Below are 22655 nucleotides of genomic sequence, written 5' to 3' on the forward strand. Positions count from 1 at the left end.
CAGTAAATGTAATCATATTTATATGAAACATTGAATTATATTATTAATATAACCATTTAAACTGATCATAGTATCTGTTATCAAAACATTATGTTAGATTTTGACTTTTGAGTACAATACTATGATATAATATAGGTTTTTAATAGATATTACAATGATAATAGTCAATAATAAAATTATTAAAATTATGTTTTTATAATCTCCTTTTAATGAGCTGTGAATATAGAATAATATCAATGTTGTAATATTAATGTTCTATTATGTACAACAATTAACATCAACAGCTGGTATACTATTAATTGCATTCGGGTGTGATCATATAATAAACTATAGCCTATAATAAAAAAATTCATTACATCCAAACCATGTATTATAATATTGTCAGTTTACTTACACGTTAAAAAAAACCTTTTCCTATTATTAATTTAAATAGATAATATAAGACTTGAATTTTTTGAATTAGATCGTTGTCCATCGCTACCTATCTTCATTCTTCACACCGAAAAAATTGTATACATATATTATAGAAAATGACAAATTATTCCGTTAATTCAGCGGTTCCTAACCTTATGTCCAAATTGGGGTCACGGAGGTTTTTATAGTCGATCACAAGTGCATATTATTCAAACATTAAAGATCGCTTTGAATATTTTAGATGATTGGTAAATTTCTCCTAAGTGTAATTTCTAATTTTATTATTTTATAACATAATTTATTGTGAAAAATGTGAATTTTGTCTGCAGTTAGGTTTTTTTTTTTTTTTTAAGGCTAACGAGTAGTGAAAAAATAAATTTACAATTTTAGGGTCATTCTCATAAAAGGTTGGGAATCACTGCTTTAATCAAATCAATTAAATCATAATATTTGGTATCAAAATAATAGCTGGTTGGTACACACGTGTCAAACCAAAAAATTATATGTTATCTAAAAATCAAAATATTGTTTCATTTTTCATGAGGATGCCTTTCCCTTTCTTTTAATTAAGCTTTAAAGAAAACAAGAAAAGGTATATAGGTACATAAGCATAAAATATCAACCCGTTAAACTCAATCAATATAACATATAATATATTTCACATACAAGACCGCAGTTAACACGTAACCGGCTAACAGTCTCCGATAATGTATTGTATTAATACATTTAATTATAACATCAGAATATCAGAGTAACAACAGTTAAAATAATTAACCATCAAATTATACACAATAATAAGACTACTATAGATTATAATTTATTTATTATGACTATATAATACTCAAATTAACGACACTAATGATACGAACCTTACCTTCTCTTAACACAAACTTAAATAAAGATTAAGGCTTTATAAGAAATGGTTATAGCTGCTGCTGTCAGTCTTCGGAATAAGAAAAGTGTCGACAATTATAAAAGATAAAAAAAGTTCTCGGTGATGTATAGACAAGGTTCTACAATTTCCGCATACTACATATTATATATATTATATATATATTACATATATATTATGATTTATGTTTACAGGGTGGTTCACCAAGCATTCGCCATTTTATGTTTTAATTATATCTTATATATCTATATTTATTATTCAAGTTACGATTTTTGCACTTATTCTACAATCACCTACCATACTATTCTAGTCATTTTTTATGGACATTTTAATACCAATATACCATTGATTAATTTTATCTTTAGTTCATTATGTTTGATAATTCTGGAAACAATCGGTGGAAATATAAAATTTGTATTTAAATAGATATTATTATATTATAAACATTTAAAAAAAATAAAACAACTACAACGAAAAAGGGAAATAGTCAATATAAATAGTTATATAGTTATTAGGATCACTTCTTATTCCTTGTTACCACTAAAATAAAAATATTTAAAAATTTCAAGGTTTTAAAGTAGAGTATACTTCAAAATGTAAAAAAAAAAAAATCAAAATTTAGATAGATACATGATCAAACAATAAAATTGAGGCGAACATGCTTGATGTATCACCCTGTACCTATGTTTATTATAATATATACTTAGCTACTATCCATGCCAGCGTGTCACTGCAGCAAGGAAGTACTGAAAGACTCATACCTTGCTGTTAGTTATTAATTAAAATGCAATTTAATCAGAGAAAACATTCACGCAGTACGATACGAATCAAACAGTACTTCATAGCTGTGTATTGCTAATTACAAAAATTAAATAGGTACCTAATGATAATGCAGAATAATAATTAAAATAAAATTGCGAAATTCTGACCACAAAACTATTTGACGGAGGAAATAATCTTGAAGGCTGATGTAGGTATATTTATAGTTATGAAATAAATTGTTATGTTTATGTGTAATTTCGTCCAAATTTGAATTTAAATTATCTGTACAAAATAACTGTATTTATATAATTATTGTATTTTTTAGTTATACAATATGAACTATTTATGGACATTTTTATTTCAAAGTTTCTATCCTTAGTTATATAATTGAATATTTTATAATTTTAAATTGTTAATTTTTTAACTAAGCGATCGTTTATACATTTTAAATTTGATTAACTTTGTCAAAATTCGAATTTTAAATGCTTATATAAAAAAATATATCTATGTATTTTTAATATTTATCAACTGATATTGTATAAAAATATATATCAAAAGTCTTGTATTAAATGTTCACACTTTTTAACTGCACTTGTTAAAATTGTTTTTACATTTAGAGAAAAAAAAGTTCAAAATTGGAAATGTCCGTAAACAGACCAAAACAAATCAAAATATAAGACACAGACTTCCCGAATCACAATCAGAAATACTAAACAATCACCTTTAATTCATAACAAATATCATTCAGTTCATCAGTTCATTACAGCCGCCAACCTCTAAACAAGAATATAATTAACACTTATAGATTTAGTATCGACAGAATTAATATGTAATTAATTATTTCGCTATAAGCCCAATGGCCTATGTTGCCGACAGGACCTGGTTCACGCAAATGCAGATGGAGCGCTTGCACTTGACCCCCAATCTCTGGGGGCCCCTAGTCTTCGTAAGTTGTAGAAAATTATTATTTTTAAATTAATTCATCCATAAAAATGTATTTTGTAAAATGTAATACCAACTGCCAACTGCCAAATTCAAAGTTCAGTATATTTTTATCATTAAATTGTCAGTCGAATTTTGGTTATTTTTATCATTCCACACCATAGACTTATAATTTTATAAGACTCTTATAATAACACTATGTTCCACACCCAATGCTCATCAGTAACCATCACAAAATATTAAAATAATAATAGAAAATTATTTGAACATCGGAAATATTTGATACCTAATAACTATTTATAGATTTCTTCGAGTACAGTATTTATAGATAAACCGTTGTTGGTGACGCTTCATGTACATAACTTATGTACATGAATAATGTACAAATATTTAATGAGTTTTGAGATATATATTTAAACATTTTAACATATAATTAAATTTTTTTTATCATCAACATTGGGGGGGATTGTGCACTTGGCCCTAATTTTATTAAATCAGGCCCTGGTTGCCGAGGGTATATGTAAAATTTAAAAAAATCAAAATGTTTTGATAATATTCAGGTATAAGTATTGATAAAACAAACATATGTCGTAAACATGTTCCTACAGTTCTTCGTTTTTGAATAATAACAAAATAAGTATATCAGCATTACAAGAAAAATCGAGTGAATATATAGGTAATACAATTGTTGTAAAAATTTGACTTTCCAGTAGACATTTATTATTTGATAAAGGTAGAAAAACTTACGAACAATCTTGAATCTTGTATAGAGTTTTAAAATTTAAATGGATAATTTTTTATGAATTTCTAACGCGTAATAATTGGAAATTTTCGTAATTTTTTACGTATTGTCAAAATTCGAACTTTAAATGCTTATAAAAAAATGTGTGATAATGAATGTTTAATATTTTTCATCTACCACTGTAGCAATATATCGGTAACTGAAAGTGTCCATAAACGGCTGAAAATAAGTCAAAATTATATATGGTACGAATGTATAGCAAATTCTAATATACATACTCATAGAAAGTTTCATATGTGATAGGTCTACGGTAATTTGTTTTAAAGGAACACTAAAATTCAAAATTGATTTTGTCAAAAACCGATTTTACGTAAAAATTACCGTTTTTTCTTAATTTAATTTTTTTTCATGGTTCTTTTCTCCTTAAAAGATAAAATGGTAGAGTCACGGTCTCACGGATTAAGATATATTTTAATCCGTGGAATTAGCGTGGGTAGAGTATTGTCGACAAATAAGCAGTAAAATAATAAAGTAGATCTACTCAAATACTCAATCAAACAACGAATCAATTTTAAAGGTAGCTATTGTTTATACTTATACAGTATACACTATATACAGTCACTATGTATAGTTTTCAAAGGTATAGGAATACATACTTGATCTTAACTCTTAGGTATTAAGTAGTTGTTACAAATAAAGTATTTATAATACAGATGTACAATATCTCATAAACAATTAAGTATAAAACTTTTAACTTTTTAAGATTATTTTATTACTTATGCATTGTATTTTATACTCAGGATAATCAAATGTACAATCATATAAATATGAATTTTTTATAATAGTATAATTCTTTATTATTAAGTACCTGTAAAAATGTTAATTTGGTTAATAAGTTTTTGTTGTTTCAATAAATTGTTTAAATCAAATAAAAATATTGTATTAAGTAATAGGTAAATATATATTATTAGCGGCGGTTCCGAGTTGCGTGCGAAAATCGTTTTCTGGGTCGAATTGCGTGCGTGGTTTTTTCATAACAGGGTTGAGTTGCGTGCGCGGTTTTTCTGTGACAGAGCCGAGTTGCGTGCGAGATACAGTGTTGATGCCGCACAGTGTGCCAGATTTATTTACACTAAATAATTAAAGAATACATTTATTCTTCGAATACAAATTATTAAAACAATATTAATTCAAGTGATAATACAATAAAATTATTAGGTATCTCGTAAAAACGATTATATTGAAATATTTTATATGAGTAGCAAAAAATTTCAATAAATTCCAAACGAGTTAACATTTTATTTTGAAATTGATGCATATAGAATATAGATCGTTTAATATTATTTATCAAATTATCAGCTTATATCTTATTGCCGAAAAATCCCATTCCCTGCATAGTACATAATACCATATGATAATACCCATATACGAGTATAGTTATCATATCAGATACAGATATTACGATACCGGTTGTCTTTAAATAAAATATGCGCACGCAATTCAGCTCTGTCATGAAGAAACCACGCACGCAATTCGGCTGTGTCTCGAAAAAACCGCGCACGCAATTCGGTTGTTGTCAAACATAGTTCTTTTTTTCCGCACGCAATTCGGATGCAGCCATTATTAGATATATAAATGTATTGCTTAACTGTATTAAAGAAACTATACTCTAATGTATATTATTATTACGTTTATTATATCAATATAGTTTAAAATAATTAGATTTTAAATAGTGAGACTATAATTTCTATACAAAGTATACATAATAACATTCATATTTAAATTTCAATATTATTATTAAACAAATTAAATATTACCATCAATAAATGACACATCAATAATTTAAATAAAGGTTAGGCAACACATATATAATCCCTAAATTATTTGTTAGATTTGATTAAATATAAATATTATATATATTTTACATATACAATTTTGGCAAAATCGTGTAATATAAAATAAATATTTCAAGTTATAATTTTGTAAATGTAAAATTCGTAATACCAACATATAACTAGTATAACCACACCAATGAAATTAAAACTAACTTTTGTATTCATTACATTCTACTAAGAAATTATATAAATTTGAGTACCTGTAATAATAAGGGATGGTAATTCTTGTAACAGTAAACACTCATTATCTTTAAAAGTATGGATGCTTTTGAAAACTTTTTTTACATAATATAAAGTCAAAACATTACAAAATGTCCGAAAAACAGACCTTTTTTATAATAATTTTTTTATGTTTTATTTTTTTGAAAGACAGCGAACACTTTTAATTTCCGATTACACAAAAATATTGTTTTGAGGATAGCAAAATTATAAAAATTAAATTTTAAAGAACAGTATTTTACTTGGGAAAAATGTTTAGGTGCCTTTCCACATCAGTCAAAACAGTAGAAAACTTTTTTTCAATCGTGACAATATAATTGTTTACTAAACATTTTGTTTAGTAATTATATAAAATTATGTAAAAAAAAAAATATTTTTGCAATATTAATACTTTTAGAGGTAATGAGTAACTTTTCTGTTAAAAGAATAAACCTGTAGTATAAATTTAAATATTATACGTCAAGTTTTAATAGTCTTAAAATTCGTGTGGACAATTTTGGAAAATTCTTCTATAATATATATTTATTTAATAAATCACATAAGCTATAAACCGAATTAAATAGAATTAACAAATTTGATTATCTAGTATCTGAAATTGCAACGAAATATTGGATATTTTTTATATTATTATTTACCTGCAGTAAATACCTATCAGGAAATATTAGTCTTAAGTTATAGTAAATAAACTAAATTATCTTATTGTAAATTGACAAACTGTGCATGAACAATATATTAAAGTGTTGAAAATTTAGGAACAGAAAAAAATTGAATTTGAATAAAAATATTATAATAATTTAAAGATACCTAATAAATACCTAGTAGGTACAATGTGTATCATGTATATTAAATAATTCAAATAGTTAAACATCTCATTGGTTATGGTGATTATTTGAATTTTTATAATTAGATTAGCGTCCATTTAAATATAACTTTATATGGATCTCAAGTTAATTCATTTTTGTTGAAATGCTTTTATTTTTGAGCATAGGCGTGCGCGGAAAGGATTTGAAATGTATATTTAGTATATACGAGTATTATGCTCACATAATTGTTAAAGGTAACTTTAGATTATAATTGGTCCTTAATAATAATTTTGTTTTTAATTTAATAGTAATAATTTTATATATATAATATTATGATATTGTTGTTTTCAAGTAAAATTCATTTTAGTAACCATCACAGTCTTTTTATTAGAATAAATCTGATTGTTTAATGTCAATAAGAATTTAATAATTATAATTTATAGGTAATTAATTAGACGCAATATTCAATTAATAACTAAATGGAAGTTTTTGTTTAAATAAAACCAAGGTTAAGGCTAATGCGCACGCCTATGAACTTGGAGTTCTCTCGGATCAAGTTTTGTCAGAACCAACTAGATCGCTAGATCCAATGGAGCTAATAGTCGAGCTGGAACCATGATGTGTGCCCGAACTCTGCACCGACATGGTTCTTTCAGCCGTTACGGTGCCAATTGTACTACTGATGCCCATCAGTCCATGATAGTTACCCATTCTCAAGGCCCTCTTCAATTTGTCGGGATCGACACAGGAGGGGTCTGCCTAGAACAATAACATCATGAGCACTTATTCACAAACCAATAGAACTTGATTAGGTACTCCAATAATCATATTTTATTGAAATTTGTTGCGCACCTGATACGCTAATGATGTCATGATCACTTCGTATGGAACCAGTTTTAAAGGTTCCACTTCGTTCATCAATACATTAGCCGGTATTTTGTGGTATTGAATGGACGACATGAAATTTTCCACAAAAACTTCTTTCCAGTCAACATTTGAATTTGTATCCCCGTATTTCATTGTCCACATAAGTGCAGCCTTAATAACACAATTTATTTGGGGTTAATGATAATCTCGAATGAAAAATACAGTGGAACTTCTATTTATAAGTCGGATTTTCGATAACTCGAAGGAAGGCTCCTGCGTTACAATACATAATGTGCGTAAACTTCCGGAAGTCGAATTTTCTATAACTCGAATTTTATTTTCGTCCCCATTTCCCCAACCGATTCGATTTATCGATGTTCCACTGTACTCATGTTTATATGATATAAGTTGCATGTCTACATAAGGTACCTGGAATTTAGTGAATTCGTCTGCTTTCAGTTCATCTCTGCTTAATATCAACCGGACCACGTGTAGTGGTAATAGAGCGAATGATCCGAGGTTTAACACTTCGTTTCCATGTTCGTCAACAAACTCCAAAACCTATTTAACGTTTGCGTTGAAAATCGTGTTTTTCAAATGAAGTGAACCATATTTTACAAGAGAAATATAATAAATTACCTTCTGAACAAGACTTTTAGTACATTTGTATTGAATATACCGCTCTGCTGATGACAGTAAGGCACAGACCGTGTCCACATTTATACAGCACTGGACGAAACCTGTGCATGCCTTCCGTAGATCTTCCAGGCCATAATAATCTGCTGCATTTAGTACTCCTAAACATACAAGATATTATCAAAAATTCAATTTATTTTAGAAACTGTTTTTAAAATACACTTATGACCTATTATATCATATATGGTATAACAGTGAAAGTTTGTGCATCAGTATAAATTAAAGCGCTCGTGTTAAATATAAAATAATGTATTTTTAAAATTTAAATGGGTGTAATTAAATATATAATAAGCGCTTAAATGTGTTCAAAAAATACCTGAGGATATAGGTTATTATTATGCGTATTTGACTTCACTCACCCAATAAAGTTCTGGGTTGCAAAGTTACACAACCAGTATGTATGTATTCAATGAGTTGGCGGAATACGTCTGGTTCGAATTCATCAACTACGACTGTTTGATGTTGATTGGATTGAGTCTAAATAATACGTATTATGTTAAAATAAAAAATAAAACTCAATATCTCATTGATAATTTTTTATGGAATCAAATCTATTTTCCTCAATTGACGTTTAAACATAATTGAGTATTGTCATAAAACTGAGATTTAGCATAATCTATTATTTGTCATATTTTAATAGGTAGGTGCCTATAACTAACTAAAATCAAACAATAAATCATCATCATACTTGTGTATTGGCATTTTTGACATTGAGAAGCGGTTCACTGCTTCGTTTTAGAAAAGTAGGCCGTCTTAGTTTTGTGGTTTCTTTAGGTAAAACTTCTTTTTTTCTTTGAGGGCTCGGTGGCTGGTATAACATTTTATGAAATACTCTAAAAGCACAATATTTGATGAATAATATGTTTATGATATTAAAAAACAATTTCAAAACCTATTTTATATTAAATATAATACTTTTATTAGAATATATATATGCAATCTGTATAATTTTCATTAATGAATATTATACTACAAGTAATGTAAGGATAAGGTCGTATATATGTATATATAAGAATAGACAAGGTAGTGGAAGTGGGGTTTATGACCTTACTTCAGATAAAAATATAAAATCTCTTACACCTTATAACTTAGAAAAATCATTAATTTGTAATATGATATCCATACGACCATACGGCATTATACGGCCATGCATAATTCAATTTTTCATTTATCTTGAACATTGTTAACGCACCTTTTGTACATTATTTCTAATTTATTTTGTCTTACAGATAACTTAAATCTTTTAATATTTTGTTTTATTATTAAATTACAAATTGTATAATATCAATTTGTCTATTGTTTAATTGGATAGAATATTATGGTTGTAATATTAAGCACAATGATTTAAAGATCAATGCGATTTTGTAACGATTTGTGATATCACATTTCTTATGTTAAAAATAAATAAAATACACATAAGAAAATATAATTATTTCATTATGGAATTTCAAGTATATAACAAGGAACATATATTGGCGTAGTATACATTGCTGAAAATATGCTCGTCTTCGCCAGTGGTTCATGCATTCAGAATTCATGTATTACGTTACAACATAATTACTCGTACGTTCCATAGTAAAGTTATAGTGTGAGACTAAATTTGCATTAATTTTATTAATTTATTGTGTTATGATATAAATGATTGTCAGGAATTTATGTATTTTTCTTTTTTCCATAAAGAACATACGGCAATCACAAAAGAAGCAGATTTAAATAAGTTAAGAAATCCGTATAATATTTAAATTTATGTTACTTGGATAAACAACCATAATTTTTTTCTTCTAGAAATAGAAGAAGGTTATGATTTTTTTGATAAAAGGATAAACACTAATCATAACAAATATATCGATAGTTCTTATTTTCCATACTAAAGGATAGAACCCTCGGTAATCTGAATAAAAATCCCCAAAATAAAATATTACGTTTCCTAAAATTTTGATGGTAATGTAGATACACGAACTTAAAATGTTATTGACGTGCATGAATGTATGGTGTAATACCTTTAATAATATTAAACCTAACCTAATATTAGGTGTTTAATATAAGGCAAATATAAAAATAAAAATAATATCTAAGGAAAAATAAATACTCCGGATTTTGGGAATTCAGTTAGACGATATTAGGAAACAGTGAAATAATTAACTGTACATTAATGAATGTTTTAATTGTTTAATTATCATGTATTAACCTTGATTTTTATTTTATTATTTTTATAATTTTTTATAATTTAATTTATAATTCAAATTTCATAATACTTTGTACATGCTTTATATTTATTTATCTTTTCATCATCAATGATGTATTTTAAAAAAGTAAAACTTTTAAAAACGCTTCCTTATAATTAAATTTATTACAAATTGACAAAAAATAACACTAAAAAATCTACTTCACTGCACCTAAGTACGGCTTATTTTAGCCCAGAACATTGAATAGATCTACATAATATATTAATATAATATAATATAATATAAATATTTAATCAATTTCCAGAGTCCAGACTATAAGAAATTAAGAAATATATATTTTTTTATAACAATCTTTATTAATTTTTACTTTTAACTAGAAACCCTGAAGTGTAATTATTTATTATATAATAATTATTAATTTTATATACAAATTTAATTGATTATTGTACAGTTAATTACTTCTGGAACTGAAGGCTTATTTAAAATTTTAAACAAATAGAAGATACGGTTATTATTGCTCAAACATGTCCATTAATAATTATTTTTAGGCTTTAGGTCACGTATAAAATTAAAATATAAATACTGTAATGTTTTCGGTAATTAAAATATCAAACACCAAATACTGAAAATAATATGATATAATAATATAAATTAAAAAATATAAATTTATCAACATTTTTTATAGATAGTTTACTTAGTCGATTTAACAATCTGTGTATTTGGTGTGCACGTGTTTCCATATATTATATTTTATATATGAATAATACATTAATACCTAGAAAAAAATGATATTTACTTAAAATTCTTACAATCACTGCTAAAAACACCCCCGAGTTTTATAAACAAGATCAAGATAATAATTCTTGGAATCTTATTATTTTGTGTTTACGCGTTGTGAAATAATTAAAAAGCTATTATTAAAGTATTAAACATGGTGTATTATTTTGTTAGTAGGATGTTGTTGTTTTGATCTCTATTCTATTGGTATACTTAGAAGCTTACGTAATCATTTTAATGTTGTATTGTTAAAGACTCAATATTTTCTACTCGTTATATCATACATAGGCTAGGATTTGAATTAATTGTTCATTAATCTATCTACAGTAAGTTGTAGTTAAAATGCTTATTTTGGTATTTTTAAAATCACTTTTTGATAATTTAAATGGCATTTAAATCCAGTCCCTAAACATACGTTTTAATTATAGACTATATATTATGGTGTATGTGATTATGTCTATGGGATATTTTATTAAAATATTAAATGCATTGGCCAAAATACAATTTAGGCCAGTTAGGCCTTGACTTGACTTAATACTTAATGTATAACATACAGAGTTAATAGAACTAAAATTAAACCCTACACCCTGCTGTATATAGTAGATTGCATATATTGTTATAAAAAAATAGTTATTATTGTTGGTTAGCTGGTTAGGATGATAATTATTGTTACTATTATAGTACACACTATAATATTATATTGTTTTTAATGTACTAATGTACTATGTGCCATGTGGTCGTAAAGAGATAAGATTCAGCATTTCTGTCACCTATACCTATAAGCGTATTAATGGATATCGTTTGATCAAAATTTTATTATATGCCATTGTATTAATATAAAGTCTAACAAATACCTATACTTCCACAAAATATTTAAAATATTTAATATAATTATTATGTTAGTAGTATAACACGTAAATTTAATAAATTTCCAATATCAATACCATGTGGTATTCAAAATATTTTGAAATTAGATTCTCATAGTTCTGCTTGAACAACCATAATTTAAATATTCTATATTGTTATAAAATTGTAATGCAATTTTTTATATTAATACCTATAGTATCCATATTTATTTTAAACACTATTAAGGACAAAAAATAGTTAAAAACATAAATATCTTACCGACTCCTTGCAGCTAAGACAGCTTTCACAGCACATACTGGTTCTCTTGTATCACCGACCAAAAAAGTTACATCACATAATTCGGGCATACTGGCCAGGAACGCCATATCGTCAGCTAAGCCATTTTTGTTTTCGAACACACTCTGGTCAAGCTCGTCATCGGTTGATTCCATGTCTCCTTGTAGTCTCATTATTTACCACATACCTATAAGATATTTAAAAACTAATAATTTGATTTATACAATAAAATAAACAACAACTGTAATAGTTTTAAACTTGTCTCAGCCCACTGGGCCACTCTCCATCCAAATGGGCCAAATTCATTTAATATTGTTGATATTATAATTTATATAACTTATTTAAGTAATTACTGATGCTAATGATTATTAATCAGTGGACTATTTTTGTTTATGTCACTTTAACATCAGTATAAATCTATGAAAGTGGTATTCACTTCGATTGGTAGGTATCTATCACTATACGGGGATTATTCAAACATTGGTGTGGGTGTGTGGCCCACACTAAAATTAAATTAAGCCTCATTCTTAAGTATGGACAAAAAAAGTAGGTACTTATATTTTATACAGTTGTATTCTATGATAAAAAGGTTTATGTTTTATTTTTACTATATTAAATTTAGCATAGCTAATATTTTATAAAATTGTCATTCTATTCACAACCAATGTATAATAGAGGATAGCAAGTAATAGGTACCACAGTTTTAAATTCTTAATCAATGTAAATATTAGCATATAGGGGTAGGTTATGGTTAAAAAAAATGTACTTTAAATGTTAATTGACCGATGATTTTTAAGTAACTTAAGTATTATAAGACGATCATTATATTTTGGTTATAACTTTATAAGATGAGTAATGAGCTAATTAAAATTTTGTAAAATACCAACACATACAAACACAGATATATTTTTCTTACCTTCTAGTTTAATAATTTGGGTAAATTCACTTCTAAAGTATAAAAGCTAACAACACAAAAATGTAATATGTTGTTAGTTATTATTATTTTTTAATATGTTATTAAATATTTTGTTTGGGAAACCCGTTTTCCGAAAACGTGAATTTTTACGGATTTAAGTTTTCAACAAAATATTTAGATATTATTGAAAACGAATAACCACAGATTTTTAAAATATCCATAGTGTTTATGTTAGCATATGATAGGCATGGCATAATTTACAAAAAAATGTGTCCTTGGTCAAAAAGCTTTAAAATTGATTACAAGGTATTTTTTATAAGCATTCAAAGTGAAAAATTCGTCAATTTAAGAATAACTTGGAAAATATAATTTTTGGTTCCACTCTATGATCCACCACATACCATTAATCTATTTGAATCTTTAAATGTTACACACTAAATAAATTAGTAATAATTGCATTTAAAAAGTACTACAGAATAAACACCTAACCTAACCTTCAGATCGCTCACAATTAAAAAGTTAATTTTTAACGTTTTAAACTTTCATTACAGAACAAAATATGTTTTTATTGAAATTTTTAGCATCAATGTGATGGTAAGGGGGGGGGGGTCGATCACGCACAACTAAAAACTAAATATTTTTGACTAAGCTTCCCCTAAACCACCTCCTATTACCGTCTATGGTTAAAGCTACTTAGCTACTATCACTACTATGTAATAAAATAATTATAGCACTTATGGCAGTTAACTTTTTATTTATCATTTTAATTTTATTCGTAGATATTTCAAAATTATCATATGGTCAGACTGATTGCTTATAATAAACAACTAAACAAGTGATAGTATATATTTTTTATTTACAATATTTTATACCCACTGGCCACTTGGTTTTTTACTCAGTACCTATTATCCTATGATAATATAACAGTGTTATAGTTGATATTATGAATCATAATATTATGATCAACACTGAAAATTGGACACTATCACAATCACGGAAAAAAACAATCATTATTTAGATATTAATCAGTTCCTCTCGGCCAGTTGCCACAGTCTTTAATCTTTATTTTGATTATTTAGTGTAGCGTTTATGTTGTTATTTGCGTCACTTAATTTATTTCAGGATTTGGGGTGTAAAATATTACAGTACGAATATTATCATACTATGTGAATGTACAGAATACCATATTTCTATTTGACTATAGTCTTCAAGAGGTGTAAGTATTGGTCTTATAATAATATAATATATCAATAATCAATATATTATTTAGAACGCCGAAAATTAGGTCAATATTTAAATGCATTGATTATGTTTTTGTCATTTGTAAATAATAATATCATTTTTAGATTTACCTATTTTGTGTAAAGTTATCTTATTATGCCTTGTCTAATACCTTCTGGTACCTAGGACTGAATGGAATAACCAATAATCTATGTCTGAGTAAAGTAAATGCTTTATAAGTATCTATCTAATTTTCATAATTTTAAGTATTTGTTTTTTTATAACCATGTCTAATTATTATTTATTTTTTTATTTAGTGGATTAATAGGTTTATATAAAAATTATGTTAAGTACGTAGGATTTAATGTTACGACAAGGTGGAATGTTTTTATAAAGTTTAACATTTATTCATTTTATGTAATAAATAAATAGCAATTAGTGACCAACAAGTGTTTACAACATTTTAATTACAGTAGCTGGTTTCTTATCAGTGGTATATTTTAGTACCATACAATTAACAGGCAAACTGCAGAGTGCAAAGGAAATATTCCAATTATTGAAAATATTAACCTACCAAATATTTATGATTTACAATTTACAAATAAAGTGTAAATTAATTCATCTCCCCTACCAAGTAAAAAAATTAAATGAACTGATATATATAATTTACAAATCAAAACAAATTATTTGTTTGAATACAATTTAATTTTCATCATTTGTATTAATTGCATAAAACATTGTATACAATTTTTTTAAAGTTTTATTATAAAGCTGAAGTTACTATGGCCTTGAGCATTTTGTTTGGAGTTACTTACAGTTAGTTTTATAAACACATTTCTATATGGAGTGAAGATTTGTTACCGCAGTATACATTAGTGAGTGCGGCCAGACCTCACGCCACACCTGTCCTCACTTCATATTTTTTTAATTTTTTTTTTTATTGTTAAAAACATCAGCGACAAAAGCCATTATTTACAGTTATTTCTTCATATTTTATTTATGATACAAAATGACAAAAGATATTAAATCCGTTTATTCCGTTTATGTTTTTTGACAATTAATTGGAGCAATTAATGAACGGTATATAAGAATTATAAGATACTAAGTTTTTTACCATTTTATAGATTATATAGGTAATGAACATTATATAATTTGGATCAATAATTTTTCTGTGTTGGACAATTACCCAAACTTCTTGTTTCGATTTTATTTTATATTAATTACTAAATATTATTTGTTTTTACTTTTTTCATAAATATTTTTATTTTTTTATTTTTATAACCATACATTGAAACTTATATAAAAAAATATATTTTTGGGCTATTTAAAGTTTTGTAACATTGCAACATGAAGAAGATTCTACACCCACATGTTTTGTCTCCGTCTCCATCTTACAAACGCACAACATACACAAAACTGTTTTGCATGGACAACTTACTCCCTCACAGGGCTGTAGCAAGAACCAGTAGTGCTTTTTTTTCCCCTGTTCAAAAACCAAGAATGGGTGGGAACTGTTCATCACAATATTGCCACCCGTTCCTGTATCGTTTATTCACCACTATGGTAACATAGCAGTTTTATATACAAAAGTGGGGACCTCTAACCACCAGTTCTATTGCTCCTCCCTATATATTTCAGTAGAATTACTAAAATTGCATAACGCGTAGTGAAGAAAAGATAAAAATCTATGTTATATTATAAATACAATTAAAGATATCAGTTTTAGAACTTAAGTTTTTATTCGTTTATTTCATTTAATTATTAAAAATTATTGGTTAATGCTATCAAAAACAAAAATGCTAAGTCACATATAAAGTTCTTCCCTATGTGTTAGGAATTTCAGTAATTCTAGTAATTCTACTATGAATACAAAGAAAGTAAATATGTCCTGTGCAAAACATTTTTTGCTGTGTTGTACATTTGTTAGCTGAAGACAACCCATAAGTGAAGTTTTATTTAAAATAAACAGCATTTCTCATTATAAAGACTACTATAGGTAAATATTTGATTGAATTCTAGGGAGGGGGCCCAAAATCTTACCACACAAAATTAGCAAAGAATAATTTAAAAAAAAAACATAATTATTTTAATTTTAGTGATGCCAATCTTCGCAAAAAGTAACCAATAGTAAATTAAAAAGTGTTAGTTTCTAGAACAATCCCTTTTAGAGTATTGGTATTTATGACAATTTGCATTATTTAAAACGAATAGAATATCTGCTTTTAATAGCAGAATTTCTGCTTATAGGCTAATAACATTTTTTTTTTTAAATACTAAATGGTGGGATATGTCCGATTAACTATTGTTTTCCAATAAATTATATTTTTGACTATTTAGGTATATTATAAGCTGCATACTTCATAAAAGTCATAAAATTTTTTCTTTTAGTACTTCTGAGATTTCAAATTTGTGCTAATAATTCCTACAAAATATTTTAAAACTAGTTTTTAATTTATACCTAAACTCAATTTAGTTTCTTCAAATATTGTTTTTATTTATATTTATATCTTTTTCAGCAGTTATCAAATTTGAACAAATAAAATGTCACAATCAACTACAGTTGAAACTATTACTATCACTAGACCTTTAAAAGTAAGCTATTTTTTATTATCGATGCTTATTAATTCTATGCTGGTTAAATACAATTTTTTTTTAATCAAAAAGATTATTAACTCATATGTGGATGTAAATGTTTACTGTTTAGTTATTATTAGCTAAGAATTTTAGTGTAGTTTTTACAGTATGACTAATTACTGTGTGCACAGCGCCACAGCACAAGATATGCCTGGTCACCTCTTTATATTTTGTTATTAAAGCCTTTAAAGTTAAGCACCTGAGCCTGGGCCTGTTTTAACTGTTGTAACTACATACAATTTAGTTTTTTTTATAACATGTGATAAATTATTATTAATATCTAAATATTCATTATAATTTACTTGACTTTTTAGAAGGGGGCCCATGAGTATTGTAATTGATACTATCTAAAATGCAGGTTTGCACACGCCTATGGATATCTGTATTGACAATTTACTTAATTAAATAAATATGAATATTATTTAATATTTCTGTCAAGAATATGACATTAGATGCATTAAAAGTTCCATAAATCATAAGGCTCGTGTACAGACAAATATTTTGTTCGTATGGTATTCTAAATAAAATAACGTGCATATATACAAATACTGTGTACGACAATACGATAAACTTTAAGTTAATGTAGGTGTTAGAATTGCGAACAATTTCACTAGTAGTTGCCTATACAAAATCCCTTAAAATATAGCTTATTGTATTGTAAGGGGGTGAATAGGCAACCACTTGTGAATTGTCCGTCACAGCTCACTGACCATGGTGTCTCCGAAAAATTTGATAAGTTTCCCGAATTTTCGTACATAGTATTTGGAATTATGATATAATAATATAAAGAGATATATATTACTACTACTACTACTACTGCTACTACTAATAATAATAAATTGTATAATATACTAATTAAAATAGTGGTAATACTGACTTTGAACCAATTTATTTCCGTCTATAATATTATATCGTTCTTGTTGCAGTCGTCGATATCGTATGAATTTTCTTATATAATGCTGTTTATGATGTTGCAAGAATCAATAAATAAAAATTTATAATATTATTCTATGTACGCGATGTGCATTCGTCTTAGTTCGTTTCGTCAGTGGTGTATGGATGGTAATTGCGTAACGGGTGTAGCGAATATAATATAAAATATAGATATGGTATGGTGTGCGGGAGGGAAAAAATCACAAATTTACGTTAAACTTTATGGAGTTGCTCTAAATAGTCGCGGGGGGGCGTGATGGTTGAATTTTATATTATTGAGAGATTGGACATTGGAAGAGATATGCGAGTGAAAATATTATGTTTATCTCAAACTTTGCGGATGGCAATATGGGGCACGGTAACGTTGCAACGCGTAGGCTGTAAAGTTTTTATAAATATTATAATAAAGAACAACATAGACATACATATACGTGTATTATTATTATCGCCTATATATATATATATATATTTAAGGTAATAACCAGTAACCACCCTTAGCGGTCGTGTGTATAGTCATCGCGGCGGCGCGTTCGGTGGCCCGTCTCATCGATCGAACCCCCATCCGTGTCGTCGTTGGTCGAAATGGATTCTTCTACTCCCAAATCGCTGCTAAATGCAATCTGCGAGTTAAGGGTGGGTAAACTCTCGAGCGTGCGCGTGCCAACTGCCAACCGCCTAGATCCGCGCAGAAAGGAACAATATTATACTGTGTGTTATTGTACGTGTGTGTGTGTGTGTGTGTGTGTGCGCACGTCTACGTATATTCTCGCGAGTGTATTTATTGACGTTCCGAATAAAAGGTAGAGTCCCATAGAAAAATCGAACTTCCGTTGATAATTTTATATACAGATACCGAACGCGGCATCACAAATTCAATTTGTTCTCAAAATATATACAAATACGTTTTGTTGTATTTTCCTGATCGTTGTTATTGCTCACGTGCTTACGGAATAATATTGTCACGCGCATCTTATAAATTATAATATACCTACCATAGTTTTTATTCTTTGTCTCTTTAGTCTTTACGCCTGGACTTAGGTATATTTAATAGTATAGTCCTCTCTATCTGAATACGCACGTTATATTTAACACGCTCGCGTGTGTGTATAAATACATCTTACGATCGAACAAATTTCTCTGGGCATTTTGCCCGGAAACGCGTATTCAAGACGGGCCCGCAATACGGCGGCAAGCTGACTCTGTCACGAACGGCCGTGGATACTACGTGGCAACGGCGCCAGGAACTGTCGCTTCATCCGGCGACAGCGACGGCTGCAGAAACAGAAGACTGGCACGGCAGGTCGATGCAGTCTGACAAGGGTTACAGTACTCAGGTTAGGAAGAAGTATTAAAGGCAGGCAGAGCTACTTATATTTGCATTTAAAGTACTATCTGCAGTTATGATCGGTAGTTAGGTTTAGGTAAAATACATAAAAAGTGATGGTGGGTTTAGGTGGACGAGGGTAACAGTTTCTCCTGTCAACAAGACCAAAAGAGTAAGATGGTTGTCTATAGGATCAGTTAATGATTTAAAAACTCACAAATGAAAATATAGTTTTTAATTCGCTCATTTAATGAGTCATTACAATACTGTTGTAAAATAATGTCTTATGAGCTATGAGATATTAAAATTAAACTTAGTTTATTAAAGAATAATATAACCATATAGGTAGGAACATATTTTGTTCCTGATGATAATGGATATTGAATTTTTTTACTAATTATTTTTTAAGGTTTAAATATTTTATTTTTTTTTAATTTAGATAATGTTAATTGTAATTTACAACTACAAATTAAAAACCAAATACTTATGTGTTAAGTAAATAATATATTTGTCCAAAAGATATGTTTTAATGTTAAAAATAATATTTATTTAACATTTAATTTTTTTTAAATTTTTTTTATTAGCTTTTTTTTATAAATCTAGCTATTTTAACATTTTATATTTCATTAAAAAAAAAAAATAATAATAACTTTTATAGTATTACATCTTGATTGTTCGATTATAAGATTTAAATAATTAATAATATGTTTTGTGTTCATAGGTGATTGCTTTGATATGTGGTCTAATTGTAATTGTTCTGATGCTACTGACATTGACGTCCACTGATTGGTTATTGTCAGCCGGTTGGCGTCAAGGTTTGTTTTCTCATTGCATTGCGGTTAATGCTCCTACACCATTACCATTTAATGTGCCTGACAACGGTCCAGATTGTTATCCAACACGTGAAGTTGGTATGTATCAGATTTCATTTTGTTCACATATTCAATTTTAACTAATTGTTTGTAATAATATAGGATATATAAGAGTAGCTGCAGCTTTGTGTATCGTTACGTTAGTCACAGACATAGTAGCTACTCTTTTAACGGGGCTTGGGTTGAGAAGCAAAGATCAACGGACCAAATACAAATTCTACAGAGTAGCTGTTTACGTTATGCTACTTGCATGTATGTATACCTTAATAATCTTAATCATTGTTTCTCACAAACCATTGTTATTAACTCTAGTATGTTTTGTTTACAGTATTGTCCTTATTGATAGCATTGATTGTGTATCCGGTATGTTTTGCGGCTGAATTAAATTTAGGTAAATTGTAGAATTATAATAACTGTTGTCTGTTGATTTAACTTTAATTTGTATAAAAAAATTTTAGGAAACCGTACTGTGTGGGAGTTTGGATGGGCCTACGGCGTAGGATGGGGTGCTGGAATATTTTTATTTGGTGCTGTTGTATTGTTGTTATGCAACAAAGAATCTGAAGAAATCTACTATAAAGAACGTAAAGTGACATCGTCCGCCTAGTGTGCGGCACCCCTGCCTGACGTAGTACTTTAGTGACCTTCCGTTGGTCGGACGACGGGCAGGGTGTTCTTATTGTTTTTATGATAAGACAGTCATTACCATGATCTACTAACTAACACGTCATACATGTCAAAAATCATCTTACATAATTGGTTTTTGACAGTAAATAACTATTCTGGTGGGGGAATATTTGCTTTGCGCACATTATACTAAATAAAATTGTAACAGATACTTTCCGTAATCATAATCAAATTAGCATTAGGTTATTTTTTTTATAGATAGCTGAATGATGAATTTTTATCATGTTTTAACCATAATAACTTGAGATTTTTGTATATCAAGTGAATAGTTAAGATAGATTTTTATACTAACTTAATAATTATTAACATGTGATTGTGGTAGTCTGTTGTATTCAAATTATTAACATTATTGTTTATGAGTATCACAAAATTACACTTAAATATTAAAGCATTTCTCATTGTAACAAATTAGCAATGAGTTTGACCTTTTATAATTTCTATTAATGAATCAAGTTTAAAAATTGTCTAATTTTAATTGTACTATAGTTATTAGTAATCATACCAATAACACCATGTAAAAAGAATACTAATTTTGTGTAACACGAGTTCTTTTATAATGTACTATCTGATCAAGTGTAATAAGTAATAACATGTTCATATCTATAATTATTATCTATTGTTAAAATATTTAAATCTAGGAGTAGCAAAAACAAATGTAAATATTAAAATATTTTGTATGTCATACTATGTTCCGGCTTGTATATTACACAAGCAGTAGCCAAAGAGAGTCGACCCTGCCAAAGAACAAAAAAATTAAAGAAAAACTTCTTGTATAATTGACATTCCTATATGCATATAATTTCTATATTTTGTTGATTGTATATAGTATGTTGTCACCCTAACCTTGTTAAAGACTATCCCGTTATATATTTACCAGTGTTTATTTTCCCGTTGATTTTTTTATACAAAGTATTTTATTAATATATTATTGTATTCTTGCCTATTATTATAATTTAATTAAATATGAATTAGTGACACAAAATAGATTTTATATTAGTGTATGTATAAAAATAATTTTATATTCATGATAAATGATAATCTCCAACATAATATGCTATTATTTAAAATTATTTTTAATTATATATATTAAGGACCTTTGTTAAAACTACATATCTTTAAAATGAGCTGTTTTTATAGTGCTCCTAATTTATTTTACCCTTAAGATTTACAGATCAGCCGTCCATCCTAATATATCTCTTCCTTTAAATGTATTTTCTGTTATTTGCACATTTTGTTACAATTTATTTGCTATAATTCTATTATATATATAATTGTAGGAAAATTTATTTTTGTTTTCATTTACTAAATTAGCTGTGTCAAATAATTTATTGAATAATATTTGTAGGACATATATTCTTTCTTATAATGTACACAATTGCATTTTTCTTCCAAATGATTGTTATAAGTATTAAAATAAATATAACATTTAATTGAAATTTTTATTCATACCTTTGATTAATTATAGTTTAAGTTATAATTTCTTAGGTAATTTTGTTAGCGTATTGTAATATAAATAAAATGGTAATTTAACTACTATTCAAATCACTAATAATTTGATAGAGTGGATTTGGGGTTCGGATGATGTAGGGTATGTGGTAGCCATACCCTACTTAATTGGGGCTATTACTAGCCCGGTTAAATTTGATTAAACCGATCAGGATATTAAGACAGGCAGCCGGTCTGCCTGATAATTTACTTTTAATCAGGGTATGGACTGGATAGTGGATATC

The 22655-nt window shown here is 27.4% G+C and overlaps 2 protein-coding genes across 5 annotated transcripts; one reads left to right on the forward strand and one right to left on the reverse strand.

Annotated features, from left to right (window-relative positions):
* Positions 1-4500: 4500 nt before the first annotated feature.
* Positions 4501-18478, reverse strand: gprs (speckle type BTB/POZ protein). Of its 2 annotated transcripts, none has more exons than XM_015510700.2 (8): positions 17987-18478; positions 12321-12525; positions 8921-9065; positions 8592-8709; positions 8176-8333; positions 7966-8097; positions 7522-7707; positions 4501-7428 (listed from the first exon to the last, which is right to left on the reverse strand). In XM_015510700.2, exons 2-8 carry the CDS (start codon positions 12509-12511, stop codon positions 7222-7224), a joined length of 1137 nt encoding a protein of 378 aa, XP_015366186.1. In that variant the 5' UTR covers positions 12512-12525; positions 17987-18478; the 3' UTR covers positions 4501-7221. The 2 variants fall into 2 exon arrangements, with proteins under 2 accessions (XP_015366186.1, XP_015366187.1); XM_015510701.2 differs by having other exon boundaries at positions 4501-7424; positions 17987-18475.
* Positions 14186-22367, forward strand: LOC107163333 (transmembrane protein 47). Of its 3 annotated transcripts, none has more exons than XM_015510702.2 (6): positions 14186-14470; positions 16992-17067; positions 20088-20277; positions 20341-20490; positions 20567-20629; positions 20697-22367. In XM_015510702.2, the coding sequence occupies exons 2-6, from the start codon at positions 17017-17019 to the stop codon at positions 20843-20845; spliced, it is 603 nt and encodes a 200-aa protein (XP_015366188.1). In that variant the 5' UTR covers positions 14186-14470; positions 16992-17016; the 3' UTR covers positions 20846-22367. The 3 variants fall into 3 exon arrangements, with proteins under 3 accessions (XP_015366188.1, XP_015366189.1, XP_015366190.1); XM_015510703.2 differs by having other exon boundaries at positions 16995-17067; XM_015510704.2 differs by lacking the exons at positions 14186-14470; positions 16992-17067 and adding an exon at positions 18737-19376.
* The last annotated feature ends 288 nt before the right edge of the window (positions 22368-22655 follow it).

This window comes from Diuraphis noxia, unplaced genomic scaffold, assembly GCF_037042655.1.
Source record: "Diuraphis noxia isolate RWA-SAM2 unplaced genomic scaffold, SU_Dnox_SAM2 contig0004, whole genome shotgun sequence".
NCBI classification, from domain to species: Eukaryota; Metazoa; Arthropoda; class Insecta; order Hemiptera; family Aphididae; genus Diuraphis; species Diuraphis noxia.

Coding starts and splice junctions, on each gene's coding strand:
- gprs (XM_015510700.2), bottom strand. CDS start 12,511: ATGAGACTACAAGGAGACATGGAATCAACCGATGACGAGCTTGACCAG. Junction 8,334..8,591: donor GCAACCCAGAACTTTATTGG/GTGAGTGAAGTC, acceptor TTGTATGTTTAG/GAGTACTAAATGCAGCAGAT. Junction 7,708..7,965: donor ACGAATTCACTAAATTCCAG/GTACCTTATGTA, acceptor TGTGTTATTAAG/GCTGCACTTATGTGGACAAT.
- LOC107163333 (XM_015510702.2), top strand. CDS start 17,017: ATGTCACAATCAACTACAGTTGAAACTATTACTATCACTAGACCTTTA. Junction 17,068..20,087: donor CTATCACTAGACCTTTAAAA/GTAAGCTATTTT, acceptor TTGTGTTCATAG/GTGATTGCTTTGATATGTGG. Junction 20,630..20,696: donor TGCGGCTGAATTAAATTTAG/GTAAATTGTAGA, acceptor AAAAAATTTTAG/GAAACCGTACTGTGTGGGAG.